The sequence below is a fragment of the Melanotaenia boesemani genome, chromosome 14, assembly GCF_017639745.1.
Source record: "Melanotaenia boesemani isolate fMelBoe1 chromosome 14, fMelBoe1.pri, whole genome shotgun sequence".
Classification (NCBI taxonomy): Eukaryota; Metazoa; Chordata; class Actinopteri; order Atheriniformes; family Melanotaeniidae; genus Melanotaenia; species Melanotaenia boesemani.
This window is the reverse complement of record NC_055695.1, coordinates 12,812,229-12,828,717: the sequence shown is the minus strand read 5'-3', so window position 1 is coordinate 12,828,717 and position 16,489 is coordinate 12,812,229. Positions and strand designations below refer to the sequence as shown.

Sequence of the window (16,489 nt, the reverse complement as noted above, 5' to 3'; positions counted from 1 at the left end):
ACAGGTTTATAAACTTCAAAATAAAAGATTCAACTGAACCTGACCTCTTTAAACAGCAGATGGGAAGGGACACCGTTGGTTGGGCAATTAGCAGGGTGTAAATCTTTAACTATTTCAGTGAGTTGGGAGACAGAAACAAGTTCAAAGTGGTCAAGGACAGCTGGGCTCACTAAAGGAGCTGAGGGGTCCTGGGTAGACTGGGAGCACAGGGTCTAAGGGCAGAAATCTTTTCAATGAAGAGCTTCAGAAAATCCTCACACAAAGAAAAAGAAGGTTTAATACAGACAGCATCACAAGGATTCACCAGTGAGTGGAATACACTTAAAATAACCTGTGGCTTGTGAGTATTTGTGGAAACAAGTGAAGAAAAATAATCAGTTTTGGCCGCTTTGACAGCCTTTTGGTAATTTACAAGACAGGCACTGTGTCAGCTGAAGTCCAGACCTTCCACCAATAGAAAACCTTTGGCTCATCATGTAATGAAAAATCTAACAATGAAGGCCCAGGACTGCAAAGCAGCTAGAATCCTGCATCAGACAAGATTGGGGCAACATTCCTAGCCTAAATTTGGTGCATCATTGGGGGGTTGTTGGCATGAAAATCAAAATGAGCTTATATTTTCCATGAAATTATAAAATGTCTCCCTTTCAACATCTGATATGTTATTTGTGTTCTACTGGGAATAAAATATTGGTTTAGGAGATTTTCAAATAAATGCGTTCATTCACATTTTACACAGCAGTGGATTTAAGTCCTGATGAGAGGCTCATGCAAATAATACTTAATGGCAGCAGGGGAAATAAGAAGCGATGGCTGCAATGTCTATTATGACCTGTGTTTGCAGTGATAACATTGTTCTCAGTGGGATACTCACAGCGTTGGCAGACGGAGGAGGAGGTAGTGGCAGCCAACGGCCAGCAGGGGGCGCATGCTTAGTGTTATTGTAAAGGTTAAAGTTCAAAGTGCTGCTGCGCCCCTGGCTGTGACCCCCGCCCTGACAGAGCATGCCCAGCGTGAGCGTGTTGTGCTTTAGGACACCACTCTGATTGGAGAAGACAATATCACACGACATGGGTGAATGAGGGGGAGGGGAGGGGGAGCCAACACCATGAGCCAACACAGCTCCACAAACAAATAAACAACATTAAGACAGATAAAATAACAACAACAGCAGTGCAGAGTTGCTGAAAGCACAGAGAAATGTTAGCTTGTGATTGGTCAATACACACAGAACATTGTGCAATACAAGCAACAACAAGTGGATCAGGTCATTCCAACACTTGTATCTAAGTTTTCAGATGAGCAACATGTGGATATTTCTACAAACACTATGACTACAACCTAAATCTTAGTGATAACAGCAAAGTTTTATTATAAAATGCTAAATTTCTGCTTTTATTTTCATACATGATCATTTATATCAAAACCAAGTTTTGTTTTTATTTGGTGAAATTGCTTTTGTGACATACTAGGAAGAGCATGTGTTTTGAAAGCTTTGCCAGATCTCTTCTTTATCATGTTTTATTTATGATATCCACTGAGTAACCAATTCAAAATAATTAGTTTGACATTTTGGGAAAAAATGCTAATTTGCTTTTTAACTATGAATTAGGTGAGAGGATTTATAGGTCTCTGTTTTCTGTATGGTATATTAGAAGTTAAAGAGGAAACATGAGCCTTGAAAACAAATATTACATGACTGAGCACACACAAACAACAAATATAAGGATAACTATAAATAGATGTCATTATTATTTGTTTCTTTTTTTTTATTATTTATGTAAGCGGATGTCCAGCAATCATAACATAAGTGGCAAATAATACCAATGAGCTCAGTATCAGAGAAGTTTGATGTGTGATAAAAATCTGACAACCAATTAAAATACCTGGGATAATGCTCTTTATTTTTATTCTTATTCAGGATCACATACTTTCCTGGATGATGTTAACTATCTCTTCTTTGTTAGTCATTTCATAAAATAAGTAGTAATTGCTCAGTCTTGTGTAATTTAAAAAAAAAAAAAGTGGAATTTCTTTAAATACCCCAAGAAGTACCCCAAAATACATAACCACTCAAATGTTTTTTTGTTTTTTTTCTTTCACGTTAGGCTTTTTCTACAGACTAAATAAACAGTATATCTTGCATCAGTTTGAATGATCAGGTTTTTATATTAGCATTTTATTTAGCATACAGACATGAGAGTGATATCTGCAGTATTGTGTTATCCAACTTCCATCAGGAAAAGATGGAAATATTTTCCTAAATCTTATCTGGATAATAATACTTATGTGTCTTTGACCAGTGTAAAGACAGATGCTTTAAGACCTTCAAAATATTCTCATCACCAAATGAATGTTTTTATTTGTGATTCTGATGATCTTACGTGTATTTCTTTTTAAAAACAAGTGAAATTAACATCAAAGAGTCAGCTAATTTCAAGAAATCACTGCGAATGAGTGCTAAATCTTTAATTAACAACAGATTTATTGTTGTTCTGATGCTTTTCAACAAGCTACATTGCACTCAACAGAAATTATCTGTGGCATTTTCACTTGTTTAAAAAAATATTGTAAGACAGGACAGAAGATTGTTTTCCACGATGGTGCTTTCACTGCATGGCATTTCAGGAAATGTGATTTTCACAGCACATATCCAGTGGTGAGTGTACAGTAGGTCAAGCTGACACAGTGACAGTGTGGAGTGGACATACATGCAGCCAGACACAAATCTGGTTAACCTTACAACACAGACTAACAAAGAAACAAACATGGAGGGCTTCTGAATGCTCTGTGTGTGTGTATAGGTGTCCATTTTGTTTCTAAGGAGTGTCCACGTTGCAGCGACATACCCTGTCCAGTCGTTTAGCCTCTATGTGCCTGAGAAGCTGTTGCCTCCAGTCGGCAGGCATCTTGGAGGTGATGTCTTCAGGTTTTTGGGGTACAACAGGTCTTACTTTGATGGTGTCCTCTGAAGGTTTCTCAGGACAGGTTGCCAGGGTGTAGTCAGGTGGCATTTTCTCCAGCAGGGCAGCCATGGTGGGACGAGCGGACACTGGACGGGCCTGTTATATTTGAAATATCAGAATGGAGAACAGAAAAAGCACAAAGTTGCACACAAACAGTGCAAGACATGCACGGGGAGGGGAATTAAACTTAGCCTGAAAGTGATGAGAAGTCATGTGATTTTTTTTCTAAATTTAAATTTTAAGCTTTTCAAGGTCAGCAAGGATAAGGCTACAGTCTTAAGTCTGCTATCTAATTTTCCTAGATACTAGTTTCCTTTGAGTGCCCTGCTTCTTCATACTGAAAGGTGCCAGAGGTGCTTGTGTATCTAATCAGTATGCTGCTCAGACAAACTTTACATTGCAAGATCCCATCTTGGGCATGAAAAGAATTAAATGGAAATTATTTTCTGACAGCTATTAAGAAGAAGACAGGCCATTTACCTAATTATAAAAGTAATAATCAAGTCACTATTGAAATAAAATAGTCTAGACCTAAGATTTTTTACTGGAATATGTATCTTACTTATTAGCTCCAAGCTCCAAGCTGAAGTAAGATAAAGTGTAAAAAAAAAAGAACAAAGTCAAAGATATATGGTTTTAACAGCTGACATAAGTAGCTCAGGTATCAGTGATGGTTTCTACCTGAGATGCTCCGTAGGTCTCAGTGCTGTAGCTCCTGGCAGACAGGGGGCGACGCTGAGTCAAGCTCTTAGTTGGATAACCAATCATGGGCTTCTTCTGCTCCTGGTAAGTGGGATAGTCATCGTCATAGCGACCATTTCTCTTATTGTGCATCATCTGACTTTGGTTGTCGGACATGTTGGTGGGAGCAGAGTGGTCCATGGGACTGGAGTAGGCAAGAGCCCGACTATAATGTGGGGGATCAGCCTGAGGACAGGAGATGAAAAAAGAGGGTTTTATTAGCCCACAAAAACAGATGAAAATGATTTGAAAATGATCAGATATTGTTCAACTCATATTTGTATGTAAAAAATCATAACTTTAAAAATACTAAAGGCCACTAGATTGAAACAAACAAACAAAAAGCTTAAGTTTAGGTGGAAAGGTTTCAATAAACAGCTTTAAAGATAGAGCATGTGTTTATGTCCCTATTCATTTCAACAGTATGATTAAAAGAAAAAAGAAAAAAACAGTACACACATAATACACGCATAAAGATTAGTTAAAATTCTGCATCTAACTCTTACCTGCTGTCTGTACTGAGCCTCCTGCAACGCCTCCTGTTGGGCTTCATGAACTCTTCGAAACAAAGCAAGCTCCGTAGAGCTCACCAAAGAATCTGCCCTCCTCAGAAACCCTGGCCTGGAACGCAGCGTTGGGATTGGCTGCTGCTGCTGGCTGGGCGTGCCATCCTGGCTGATTGGTGATTGAGGGAATGAAAACATCTCCAGTGGTGGATATGCACGATACCGAGGACTCACTAGCTCTTTTGGTAGTGTCTTTCCTGGCTGATTCAAGTACTCCAAAGCCTTTGATGAGTGGTTGGCATAATCTGGTGTGTTGGGGAAGGGCGGAGGGACCCGACGATCCATGGTCACCTGATGGGTTAAAATAGTTACCAGTAAGCCATGGGAAAGGTTTTAGGTATAGTTTTTATTGAGAAACTTTGGACTTTGGAGTTCTTGATTAATGGAGAGAGTTTACCCACAGAATGGTGCATATTTCATATTATCGTAATTTTGTATGTATACAAACAATTTTGCAAAGTTGCATTACAAACAAAACAAAAAAACTAAGCCTGACCTGGGGGTTGTAGTTCTGGTCAAAGTGATAGGCCTTTTGTGGAATGGCAGGTTTTTGGTTCTGTCCAGACAGATTGTGATTGCCAGCTCCAGGGAAGCCCAGCTCATCATCTAACATGGGGGCAGACTGAGACCGTGCCATGCTGGTCTGCTCCATAGAACCAGGCAGGTCTGGACGGTCCAAACTAGTCTGCTGCTCAATGGATGAACTATAGCTATCCATGGGAATACTACAGAAAGAAAGATGATCAACTAAGTCCCAAATATACAAGAAACCTCATGTTTCATTCATTTCATGTTCATTTAGAAAAAAAAAAAAAGTAAAACCCACCTGTAGACTTTGTAGGAGCCAATGTCAATCTCATCTATGCTTTGCGACTTCTTAAACTTGGACCTAGTCTCCTTCATCATGGGGGACAGGCGGTCTGAGCTTTTACTCATCACCACGGTAACCTTGTTGCCCCCACTGACAGTGAGCTGATCCTTCCTGTTTTGTTCTCCCTGATTGTCATGGTACGTCCAGCTTCCAGGTAATGGTCCTGAACCCTGTTCCAACCTTGCGGAGAAAAAAAACAAGGTATTGTGATATAACGACATTGATTAGAACTTTATTAATATAAGCCCCCAAAAACCAAGCTGCTTAATAAAACATCAAAGCAAACAACGAGGACAGGAGTGTCGTGGTCAAAATATTAGACAAGGTGATTTAATTTCTACTCCATTATTCACATCTTTGATAAGCTGATCAAATGTCTCTGACACTTGTAATGTCTGGATTGACGCTAGTGCTGACATAAATGAGAACTGAAATGAAAAAGTTTCATGTAATTCTCTATGCAAGTGGTGCATAAATCTTAAATTACTAGCAGCCACATCAGTTGTTTAGATATAATGTAGACCAGTGGTCCCCAACCCTGGTCCTCAAGGCCCACTATCCTGCAGGTCTTCGATGTCTCCCTGTTGCAGCACACCTGATTCAAATGAATGGCTCATTAGCAGATTTGTGCAGAGCTTGTCACAGAACCATTTAATTTGAATCAGGTGTGTTGCAGCAGGGAGACATCTAAGATCTTCAGGATATTGGGCCTTGAGGACCAGGGTTGGGGACCTCTGATGTAGACTACTCACAGGATAAGATGAAGATAAAAGCTATAGAATAAGATGTAGTATATTAATTATTACAGATTATTTATTACATGTATTTAAATAGTATAAACTCCACAATAACCCAGCTTTTTATGTGTCAAAAATATTCATTTTGCAGTTATATGAATCAGAGAGAATAATTTGAGAAGCTGGACTGAAGCATAAATCTTCGGTTTTCTGTTGGTCAGCTTACCACTTCAAATCTATCTGATAGCACAGCCAATGCAGCAAAAGTTTTTATTTCTTAGATAGATAGTTTACCTACAGGCAATGAAAAGGGAATAGATTCTGACATGGTGATAAATGTGGCTGACGTCCAGTCACATACCTCGGGTCAATATCCTTGCGGTCAGGGTTGGGGCTGGAGGTGGGTGTCAGGTCCAGCTTGGAAGGAAAAGCAGTTCTATCCTCCAGTGGGCTTGGGGTCCTGGTCCAATTCTGCCAAGGGTTCTGGGCAGGAAGCCCGGAGGATTGTGGATCATTGTCCGGGGTGGAGCGTTGGTTGCTGTGGTAGGGGAGTGTCTGCGTGTCTAGCTCCAAAGGTACTCCAACTATTCGGTCTTGCCTGAGAAGGGGGCGGCGCCCGTGTGTTGACTGGCTGCGGGGTTTGGAGCCCAGTGGAGGATTTCCCTGACTTGTATTAGAAGATGAAGGATCCAGAGGAGACTCCTCAGCATCAAAACCTGTGTTATCGTAGTGAGGAGCCTCAGACCAATCAAAAGGCTCACTGAGTGGACGACGATCTCCGCGCTGCTGCAGGGTTCCTGATGGAGGGGTCTCTCTCTGAGACAGCAAGGGCTTGGAGTCAATGGGCTTGGGAAACGAATGGGCCAGTCTACAAAGACAGAAAATATTAAGCACTTATTACAGAGTGAAGGATGATATAAGGAACTGGATTATACTTGTACTAAAGTTCCAGGCTACATTAAAATGTGTTGTGTATATCAGAGCCAATGGGCCTCTGATGCCCCTCCCCAACACCAGGTATCCAACAAAAATGTTTGCTGTAATTAATATTTCTGAGAGCACAAAGTACAAATGCCTTCAACATCCATCACTGCCACTTGCGGTCTCTAAATATCACATTTCACAAGTAAACATACAATAATACAAGAATACAGATTGTGATCTGCACCCTAAAGCATGTAAAATGACAACTTTAATGTCAAAAAATACCAAAACAAGCTTTCACCCTGTAGGGGCTCCTAAGGAGAACAAAGATGGGCATGAGAGGAGTGAAGATGAGGACATCGACTTTAATGTCATTAGAGGCTTAATGTCATGTTTTCTGTGGCAGACCAAACTGAATGCTTCCAAAGAAAAACAGATAAATTATTTTAAAAGACAAAGTGAAACAATTAGCTTATGTTTACTAAATTAATAACTAAATTAAAAAATGTGTCTATGTGTACTTAGTAAACACATTTACCAAAAATAGGTGTTTTCTCATGCATCAATATTCTAAAATAACTACTAGCTGATATACCATTATCACTTTAATATAATTTAAGTGACATAATGGAGGCTTTAATGTAATTAATACGACTGGTAACCTAAAAATAAGTTCTTTTTGAGATTTAAAACTTCAACGTTTCTACTAGAAATCAAAAAAGATTCAAAACATGTTTCAGTATTAATTTTTAATGCAGTATCGAATACCACATATGTCAGCTTTCATCATTAATGCACAGCAACGAGAGTAATAACTTCAGCAGAAAAGACCAGACTGTTTTATTTGATTCTTTTTATGTATGATAAAAAAAAAAAAAATAAAAAACACCCTCTTAATAGCAATATCACCAAAGCTTGAGCTCCGCACGACTCTTTGAAGAAGATGAGACGAGAGCAGAGAAAAAGTATCTTGAGGAGAAGTCTGCAGCATCCTAATGAATCTCTCTGACCTTGATTGAGCAAGCAGAGAGATGAGGAAGCCACAGAAAGATGGAGGGAGGAGAGGATAGATGAGCGATTGGATAGATAGATGAGATAGGAGATTGAAGTAGTGGTGGAATTGATGGAGAAGAGATGATGGATAGTTTGAGAGATGGATGATGAGGAGAATGAATATGAAGCATGTGTGTGTGTACCTGTTTGTCCAGTGTGACTGAGGGGTCTGGTCCTTGCTGGGGGCTGGAAGGGCAGGGTTGTGTGGATGTGCGTGAGGATGTGCATGTGAGTGTGTGTTGGCAGGTGGATTGGAGGAGCCTGAGGAACCCTGCGAAGGGGAATAGTCGGAGTAGGTTGCAGAAGAGCCGCTGTGGTTTAGACAGTGGAGTTTATCTACATCTTCATCTGTAGACTCTGGAGGGAGACAGACACAAAGGGACAAGTGGCTCTAGTCACTGAAAATGTCTCACCTTAGTTTTTTTCTGAAAACCTCTTGTACTGTTAGTGAGAAGTTTTTGTGGCTGAAAAATACTCTATTTAACCTCCTAGAGTTTGCCTTTCCAGAGATCTTCTCTAATGTAATCTGACAGACACAGTCTAAAGATAATGATTTAAGGATACATTAAGGCAAATTAACACTCACTGAAGTGGTCACAGTCAGTAGGTTTAGATTTACTGAACTAGTGAGTGGTTTGTGAACAATTTCCCAGAATAATCATACAATTCTGAGCTTAAGTTTAGCATGAACCATGGTAAAAAGTAGCCTTTTAAAAGTATGTAAGTAAGGACATTCATGAGACACAAGCAGGATTACAAATAGTTTCAGAGGATAAGGAGCAATACTTATATCATATAACTGTATACTAAATTAAAGGAAAATAAAATGATTAATCTCATGAGATAATAACAACTAACTGATTTCAATTCTGCCGAAGCCTAACTTTATTAAGAACCCCGGTGAAATGCCAAAACTGGAACATTCAAGGAGAGTATTCAGACCTGAAGAAAGTTCCAATAAAATATTACAGTTTTCCAGTACTAAGTCATCCAGAGCATGTTAAAATGGATTCTGAGCTGCCTCACATTTCTAATGTTCAGGCACCATAAAAAATCATGTATTATTTTGCATGCATAAAGGATTAACATTTGTGCTACTGCTCAGCTGTTTGCATTACATAAATGCACGTTTACAATAGTTTGCGGTTTAATTTTCAAAAATGGTTTCTGATCTTTTTAACTGAAAAACAACATAATAAAATCAAGAAAATAAAGATCTTTGGTGGAAACAAACCCACAATTTTGTACTTTTAATCTTCTCATTAGGAGTCATCAATGTTTTCATGTCACAATTCAGTAATTATGTTCTAAATCCCATCTCTTAAGTTCTCTTTAATGGCCAAGTCATAAAAACATGGGTTTAAAGACACACCACAGAACTTTTGCCATTTTCTCAGTGACACACTCCTTTTCGACGGCTAATACAGCATCCAGCTTGCATCCTACCTGTAGTGTGAGCTCTCTCCAGCCAGTAAAAGACAGTCTTATCTTGACTCTTGTCTTATCTCTTTTTCTGTCTCTGTCTTTTCCTCTCTTCCTCTGACACTGTCTTCTTGCATTTCTCAGCTGAATTCCCTCATGGTGTGCTTTCAAAATGGGCGGTGTGTTTATATCCAATTGCTAGCACATGACGTGGTGCATAAAGTTAAGCTCAGCTACAAAAGTGCACTGCGGTTTCTCAACCTCGGGACACTGCTGGGTAGCAACAGCTCCAGAAATAAGCATTATAGATGTTACTATGCCATCAAACGAGTCTGGAATGCGGCGTTTTAAGGTTGAAAAGTTACGTAATGCTTCTTTAATGGTTTTATAAAATCTGAGAAGAAGTCATCGTCACAAAAAGCACTAGCTCCAGAAAAATACAAAACAGCGGGCAACTTTAAATCTGTTTCTAAACAGTAGCATTTTTTTTTCTTGATTTAATAAAATAAGTTAAACATGTTTCCATTACTTTACTAGTTTCATCGTTAAGAATTCACAAACACCAAATTAGAAAAGCTGTTTGAGCTTCCATTCTTTTGCTGTTTGTTTCTTGATAAGAGCCACAGTTTGCCACGGAGCAGAGATAATAAACTGTGACTTTCGGAAGATGTGGTTAAAGCACAAAATTATTTAGAGCTAAACAGTGTTTTGATTAGGCATTAAAATTAGCTTTGTTTTTTCTCAGATGAAAGTAAGACCTTTGAGGCAGAATAAGTAAAACAGGACAAACTGAACTAACTTCAGTCTACAGTCATCACAGAAGTTCACAGCATTCACTCCCTCTCTCAGGTATATGCCGACATTAATCTGCTTTCCACTGTGACTAATTAATGCACACTATTACAACATGCCCCATAGCTCTTTACAAAAGACCATATTAAATTATTGTGTGCAGCCATGTGTCTCCATGTATGTGTATGTTTGACTGTATTGGCTGTTGAAGAGATACCTTTCTTATCCTTCCCCAGCAGTACCACCTTTGGTTTGTACATCGGTGGCTCCACCAGTGTGGGCCTCATGTCAGAAATGCGAATGTCATTTGGAGAGCCGCCCATTGAGTCCTGAAGAAAAACAAACAACCTCTCAGGTTGACATCAGATAGGCCTAATACAGCAGGAAAGCTTCGAACAACCTACATAGTGACAAGCAGCAAATACAAATAACTCTGAATCAGGATCTTTGTTATTTAAACCTGCTTCCCCGGTCTAACAAAACAATAATTTTGCTTTGAATAATAACCCAAGACAGGGAATAACAATGTGCAACTATGACATAATTTCCAAATAATTTATTAATTTAATAAAAAGATACTCTGGAGATTTTGACCTCCAGTTACACCTCAGAACGTCTTTAATCATATATCATTTTACTGGTGCCTCTTAACTTGTACTTTATAAAATGATTTGTAAATGCATACAAAATTAAAGTATATTTTGATCATAGTTTTTCAACTTATTTATAAGCACAGAGAAATGCGTAGGTTTGTTTGGTTACTTCCATTCTTTAGACCAAATTGATCAATCAATATAATAGAAGCTTAAAGAGGGGACGAGTGCATGTAAGAGGCAAACATGATTGTAAACATTAAAAGTACCTCAAAGAAAAAATTTTAAAAATTAATATGGTTTTTAAAGAAAGAAAAATAAACACTGTCAGCGGCTGTTTCCAAAAACCTACAGACTGAATTTTAACAGCACAAAACCTATATAACTATAAATAGTGCAAGATTGAAAAATCCAATTCATGTTTTTATGGATGTGTTTGTGTGCGTTTATGCATGTGTGCAGATATGCACACTATCTAACTAACCTCAGAGCTTTCTGTCAATTCTTCCTTGTCTGCCCTCTTGGGAATTTCGATGCCAGAGTTATGCATTGATCCCTGATCCATTAGCTGAGGTTGAGAGAAGTCCTGCATCTCTCTGTCTGTCACCTGGAAAACAGAAAAAATCTTTACTGTGATATTTGCATCAGTTGAGCAAACAAAAACCTCAATAGTTCATCTGATAATCTCAGCTGCCTGTGTTTCAACTTAACAGTCAAAGGCTTAAAAGCTGTTAAATGCTGTCTGTAAAAAAGAATAACACCCATAAACATCTGTCAGAGAATGTGTTTTAAAATGTTTTCTTTTCTCATAAATTGATCTCAAATCAGTGTTGTTTCTGTGTTGTGCTGTCCTAACTAATAAGCTTTGAACACAATTGTTGCACTGTTTGTGGCTGTGAGTTGTTTGCCCTGTGTGAGTGTTTAAGTGTGTGTTTCTTACCTCTTTGGGAGGCAGGGGCCATGGTGGTTCATATGGCTCTTTGCTGAGGTGTGGATGTTCCATATTGGTTCCTGCTGAGGTGGCAGTGCCTGTGCTCAGCTGATGCTGGTGCCCATGTCCAGCATGCACACTTTTACCTACAAGACTTTGCACTGACTTGACCATGTTCTTAAGGTCCTCAGGGTAGGGAGTTGGGTAGCGCTTTAGGTTTATCTCCACCTACAAAGAAGAAGAAAAAAAAAAAAGGAATACTAGAGGACAGTAAAATATGTTTTTTTTTGGTTTGGTTTAATGGTTACAGGATGTGCTCCTGACACTGTACTTTTGAAAAAATGTGGTTAATTAATGAGAGAGTAAGAAAATAAATAGAAGACAGCAAGCTGACCTTGACCTTCCCAGAGTTGTCCTCCTCTTCTTTCTTATCCTCAAAGTCGAAGGCCACAGTCATCCTCTGCTGTCTCTGCTCCTCCCACAGAGTGGGATTAAAGCTGTCACTATCAGACTGGTAATCTAAACAAATAAAAATAAATAAATAATATATATATATATGTGTGTGTGTGTGTGTGTGTGTGTTTAAAAAACTACCAGTATGGTAATTTAAAGTTGTCACTATCAGACTGGTAATCTAAACAAATAAAAATTAATAAATAATATATATATATATATATATAATATGATATATACATATATATATATATTGATAATGATAATCCCTTGTCAAAGCATCCTAACACAACACACAGAGACACACAGTTTGTACCCTCATCATGTCGTGGCTGCTGAGGAAACATGTAGTTGGTCAAAACTTTTTGTTTGGTTTCTGGATGGGCTTCTGTCTGCAGTGGGATCAGAGCCTTGGACTGCAAAGAAAGAGACACACAGGTTCATGTTAGTATTTCTGCATAACCTTTAACTGATGATATATTATCTCCTAACTTTAACCTACACCTAGAAGCAAATATGTTTGCTCTTTCTCTGCAGTTAATGAGAAGCTTGACTTTACAAAAAGAAATTATTTCAGTTTTAGATTAAATGTTCAATTTTTGGATTACAAATGAATTTTTATCAGACATGAACTGTCAGGTTTTTAATTTTTTTTATGCTAAAATAAAACATGTCAAATGTTAATGTGATGTGAATATAATTAGTAATTGTAGTACATTAAAAGTTTTCTTCTCCTTTTTATTATGTAATGCAAATAAACCATCTTATTCTTTTTGAAACTTTAATGCCAATTTAACTGAATTTCCATGATCAGTGTTAACAGATGTAATGCATTAAACAGCATGGATAAATTTCAGTCTGAATTCTGAGGCAGAGCATGAATACATAAGCAGCTATTTTAAATGTAAATGTAAGTCTGCACTGCCATTTCACAAATTGCATTTGAATTTTAAATCTGCTTCATATCTCAGCAAGTAAATAAGGATTCACTGTTGGTGTGTCTTTTGATTGAATTTAACAGCTTCAATTAAACTTCAAAGTGAACATTAAAAGTATTGAAAAGATTTTTTGTCACATCACACTGTAGATAAAAACAACATGATTAATGATCATGGAAATAAAAAATAGCTTGGCATTGCACTGAGCATAAAAATCGAGAGGATCTATAATGTAATTAATTGAGATACAGCTTTAGAATTCTATTGGGGAAGATTAAATGTGATGAAGCTTCTGGAGAAAGTACATTATCAAGTCAGTAACACACCCCAAAAAATAAATTTGATCTCTCTGCAAAAATAAGCACGGATAAATGGTGAGAGAAAGAATAATCATAGCAAATTTGGTACTTTTGTTCCATCACCTGTTTATCATTAGTTGAGAAATAATGCTCTCAATGTTTCTTTTATTCTTGTCCACAATTTCTGAACTTACTTTTTAGATAATACAAAGGAATAAGACTTAATGCAGCCTGTGAATGAGAACTAATCCTGACTAAAATGTGCCAAAATAAGCCTATCTGATAATCACATTAATATGTTGGATGACTTTGGCTGCTTGTGCAGCAAACAAGTAAGTATGTATGCACATTTCAAAAGTGCAGGAAGAAAAAAAGCACCTGATTGTCTGAGAGCCACAGAGCTGCCAGGTCCTTGAGCTTAGTGAAGGTAAACGGTAGATTCTTTAACCTGAGAAAGGCACAGAGACAGAGGGAAGGAGGGAGGGGTGAGAAAGAAAGAGAGATCTTTCGACTGCCCACGTACAGTACAACCTGCAGAGCACGTAACCATGGCAACATACTCACCCATTCCTATGGTAACTACAGACCGTGAGAGCAGCTACAGAATCAAAACAGCCATTGAGAAAGTGTTGCATGCTTGTGTGTGTTTGACTATTATAATTTCTGAGTCATAGCTCAGCCTCTGCCTGGCTGTTTGTGTGTGTGTGTGTGTGTGTGTGTACCTGTTGTCACTAAGGTTAAGGACACGTAGTTTGGTCATCTGTCCAATCTCATCTGGAAGAAACTCCAGCTTGTTGGACCGCAACGACATCACCGTCACATTTCTGCAATTACCAATCTGAAACACACACACACACACACACACACATATTAAAAACCAATTAGATCACTTATATCAATGTTATATCTTGAACATAATCCCCTTTATATGTCACACCAGTGAAGAAAAGGTTTTACACAGATTATGAGCAGCTTCAGTGGTGTTTAATTTATGACTTAAGAAGAACTTCATTAACTATTTAAAACAAAACAAAACATACTATTTTCTTTTAAGTTGTAATCTTGACAATATCAGAAATGGCATCCCAGCACATCATGTCACTCTAAATATGGGAGTTTTAAAATAACTCAAAATTATTCTGTATGTAATTATAAGAAACAAAGAAAACCACTGGAGCTGTCGAATACTTACACCTGTGTGCAAATTTCGGTGGAGCTACTAATAATTTCTTCAACTTCTAAATCATATCTAAATGATATCAGTGACATCAGCGCTGCATCTGTGAGTGATCTCCCTACCTCCCGAGGCAGCTCTGCAAGGAAGTTCTCATCAGCAGCAAAGGTCCTCAAGCTGTGCAGGTAGCCAATTGTGGGGGGTAACGACTCCAGTTCATTACAACTACAGTCCAACTCCTCCAACAGAGACAGACTGGGTGATAGGAAGAGACACCATGACACAGAAAGAAAGGAAATCATTCTGCAAAGTACAACATTTTTATTGCAAATTTTGGCTTTAAAAATTAAGAATGCTGACACAGCTCTCAACAAATCCTGTGAAAAGACTGAAACCAGGAAGAAGTGAGCCAACTTTTAAACTTTATACTTTGTTCTGTAGTGCTTTCTTCTTATTAAAACACAGTTACCATCATGATCACCCTCAGTGACATGTTCCTTTATTACATAAAGAAGATAAAGAATGCATTATAGTCAGAAATAAGTTCCACACACTGCCTTGCTGTGGTAATCACACACCAAACGTGTATAATCCCACAAGTGAAAATAGTCCCAACTCACGTGTCAAGCTTTTATTGGAAATTTCTAAATCTGGCATGACTAACCTGTAAGGATCTTAGTTTCATTATTTTCACAAGATTTGTTGAGAATAATAAAGAAAATTAGCAACAACTTTAGAGAAGAGAGTTTTAAGAAAAGGAAAAAATCATCATTTTCAATGATGAGTAAATTATTCAATCAGCCAAAGAGGATTAAGATATTCAATTAATTTGATCTCATTAAATTCACCCATCCTTAATTTTCTATTTTGATGTCTTTTAACTTGGACCTCAGCTTCTCCACTCCACTCCGATGTTCAATAACATCTATTGCAAACCCCTACAGGACACCATGAACCCCCTTTGACTTTCTCCACTGGCCTGGTGTCACATTAACAGCCGGCTAATGCTAATGAGACAAGAGTTTTACATTAATGTAATGTCACTGTTAACATTGAATTAGTCTGCTGTTATTATTCCCAGTAGGCCAGACCATCTGGGTAACCATACGGTCTGACAGGACGATAGAGGAAAAGAGAGGAGAGGAGTTTTGTGTCCCATAACAAGCTTTAAGGCAAGGTTATCTATTCTGTTATTTGTCTGAACAGTTCCAAACCAAATTCACTACCAAAACTATCAGACAAATATATGTACCAAATTCAACTATTCAGCAATGCTTGTAAGATTTCTAGGTTGATCCTCCTACATTCAATAATGTGTTGCTAAGGAAGCGTGGCTTGCTCACAGCTCAGGGTGACATCTGGATAAGCTTTGAAAAATCATGGAATCAGGGAAAAGGTTAAGTAATTATAGTAAAATCCTGTAAATAAAAAAAAGTAAATCAATAAACAACTGCAATAAACAAGCATATTATTTAAGTTACAACACTTTTTCTGCTGATTGAGCTTTGTATTTATATAACTTTAAACAACATTGACTATACTGATACAGTTAGGAAATGCATTGGTTTTAGTACAGTCTCAAATTCTGCATCTACAAAGCAACTTCAAGTAAAATAAGATATATTAATACAAAAAGGAAACTTGTTTCAAACTTATGTATTTGTTGCAAACACTAACAGAAATGCTGTAAAGGCATAATGAGTCAAAATAAATTAAAACACTAAATGGATAAAGGATCTTTAAGGGAAAGTTATCAATCTACAGCACTACTTGTCAAAGCTAGAACCTGGGACTTGTTCAGAAAGACAGAAATTCATTATGTTCAAATACAATTCTTTCAAAAAGATAAGTTGATGTAAAATGTGGACTAGAATAGGATTTAGGCACACAGTAAGGCAAGTTATTCTGATGTATTGAAATTTTGTTCTGTTAATGTAAACTGTGTTAACAAACAAGTGACTATTTTTTTCTGCCAAATTATTTATTTATTTTTTTCTTCTCAGAATCGAATAATGCAGTTAATGTTACT

General features: G+C 37.7%; 1 protein-coding gene across 7 annotated transcripts in view; it reads right to left on the bottom strand.

The window, feature by feature from the left end:
• Positions 1–16,489, bottom strand: part of lrrc7 (leucine rich repeat containing 7) — a 76,578-nt gene that overhangs the window by 13,777 nt on the left and 46,312 nt on the right. For 5 of the 7 annotated variants that reach the window (XM_042006692.1, XM_042006690.1, XM_042006694.1 and 2 more), the window contains 16 exons: positions 14,586–14,715; positions 14,009–14,124; positions 13,665–13,734; positions 12,366–12,465; positions 11,991–12,115; positions 11,606–11,824; positions 11,150–11,272; positions 10,290–10,401; positions 8,002–8,215; positions 6,243–6,749; positions 5,100–5,324; positions 4,770–4,998; positions 4,214–4,564; positions 3,648–3,893; positions 2,850–3,062; positions 875–1,042 (listed from right to left, as the gene is read on the bottom strand). In XM_042006692.1, the coding sequence (XP_041862626.1) occupies positions 875–1,042; positions 2,850–3,062; positions 3,648–3,893; positions 4,214–4,564; positions 4,770–4,998; positions 5,100–5,324; positions 6,243–6,749; positions 8,002–8,215; positions 10,290–10,401; positions 11,150–11,272; positions 11,606–11,824; positions 11,991–12,115; positions 12,366–12,465; positions 13,665–13,734; positions 14,009–14,124; positions 14,586–14,715 (3,148 nt within the window). The remainder of the gene's footprint in view (positions 1–874; positions 1,043–2,849; positions 3,063–3,647; positions 3,894–4,213; positions 4,565–4,769; positions 4,999–5,099; positions 5,325–6,242; positions 6,750–8,001; positions 8,216–10,289; positions 10,402–11,149; positions 11,273–11,605; positions 11,825–11,990; positions 12,116–12,365; positions 12,466–13,664; positions 13,735–14,008; positions 14,125–14,585; positions 14,716–16,489) is intronic. The other 2 variants (XM_042006693.1, XM_042006696.1) reach the window with 1 other exon arrangement.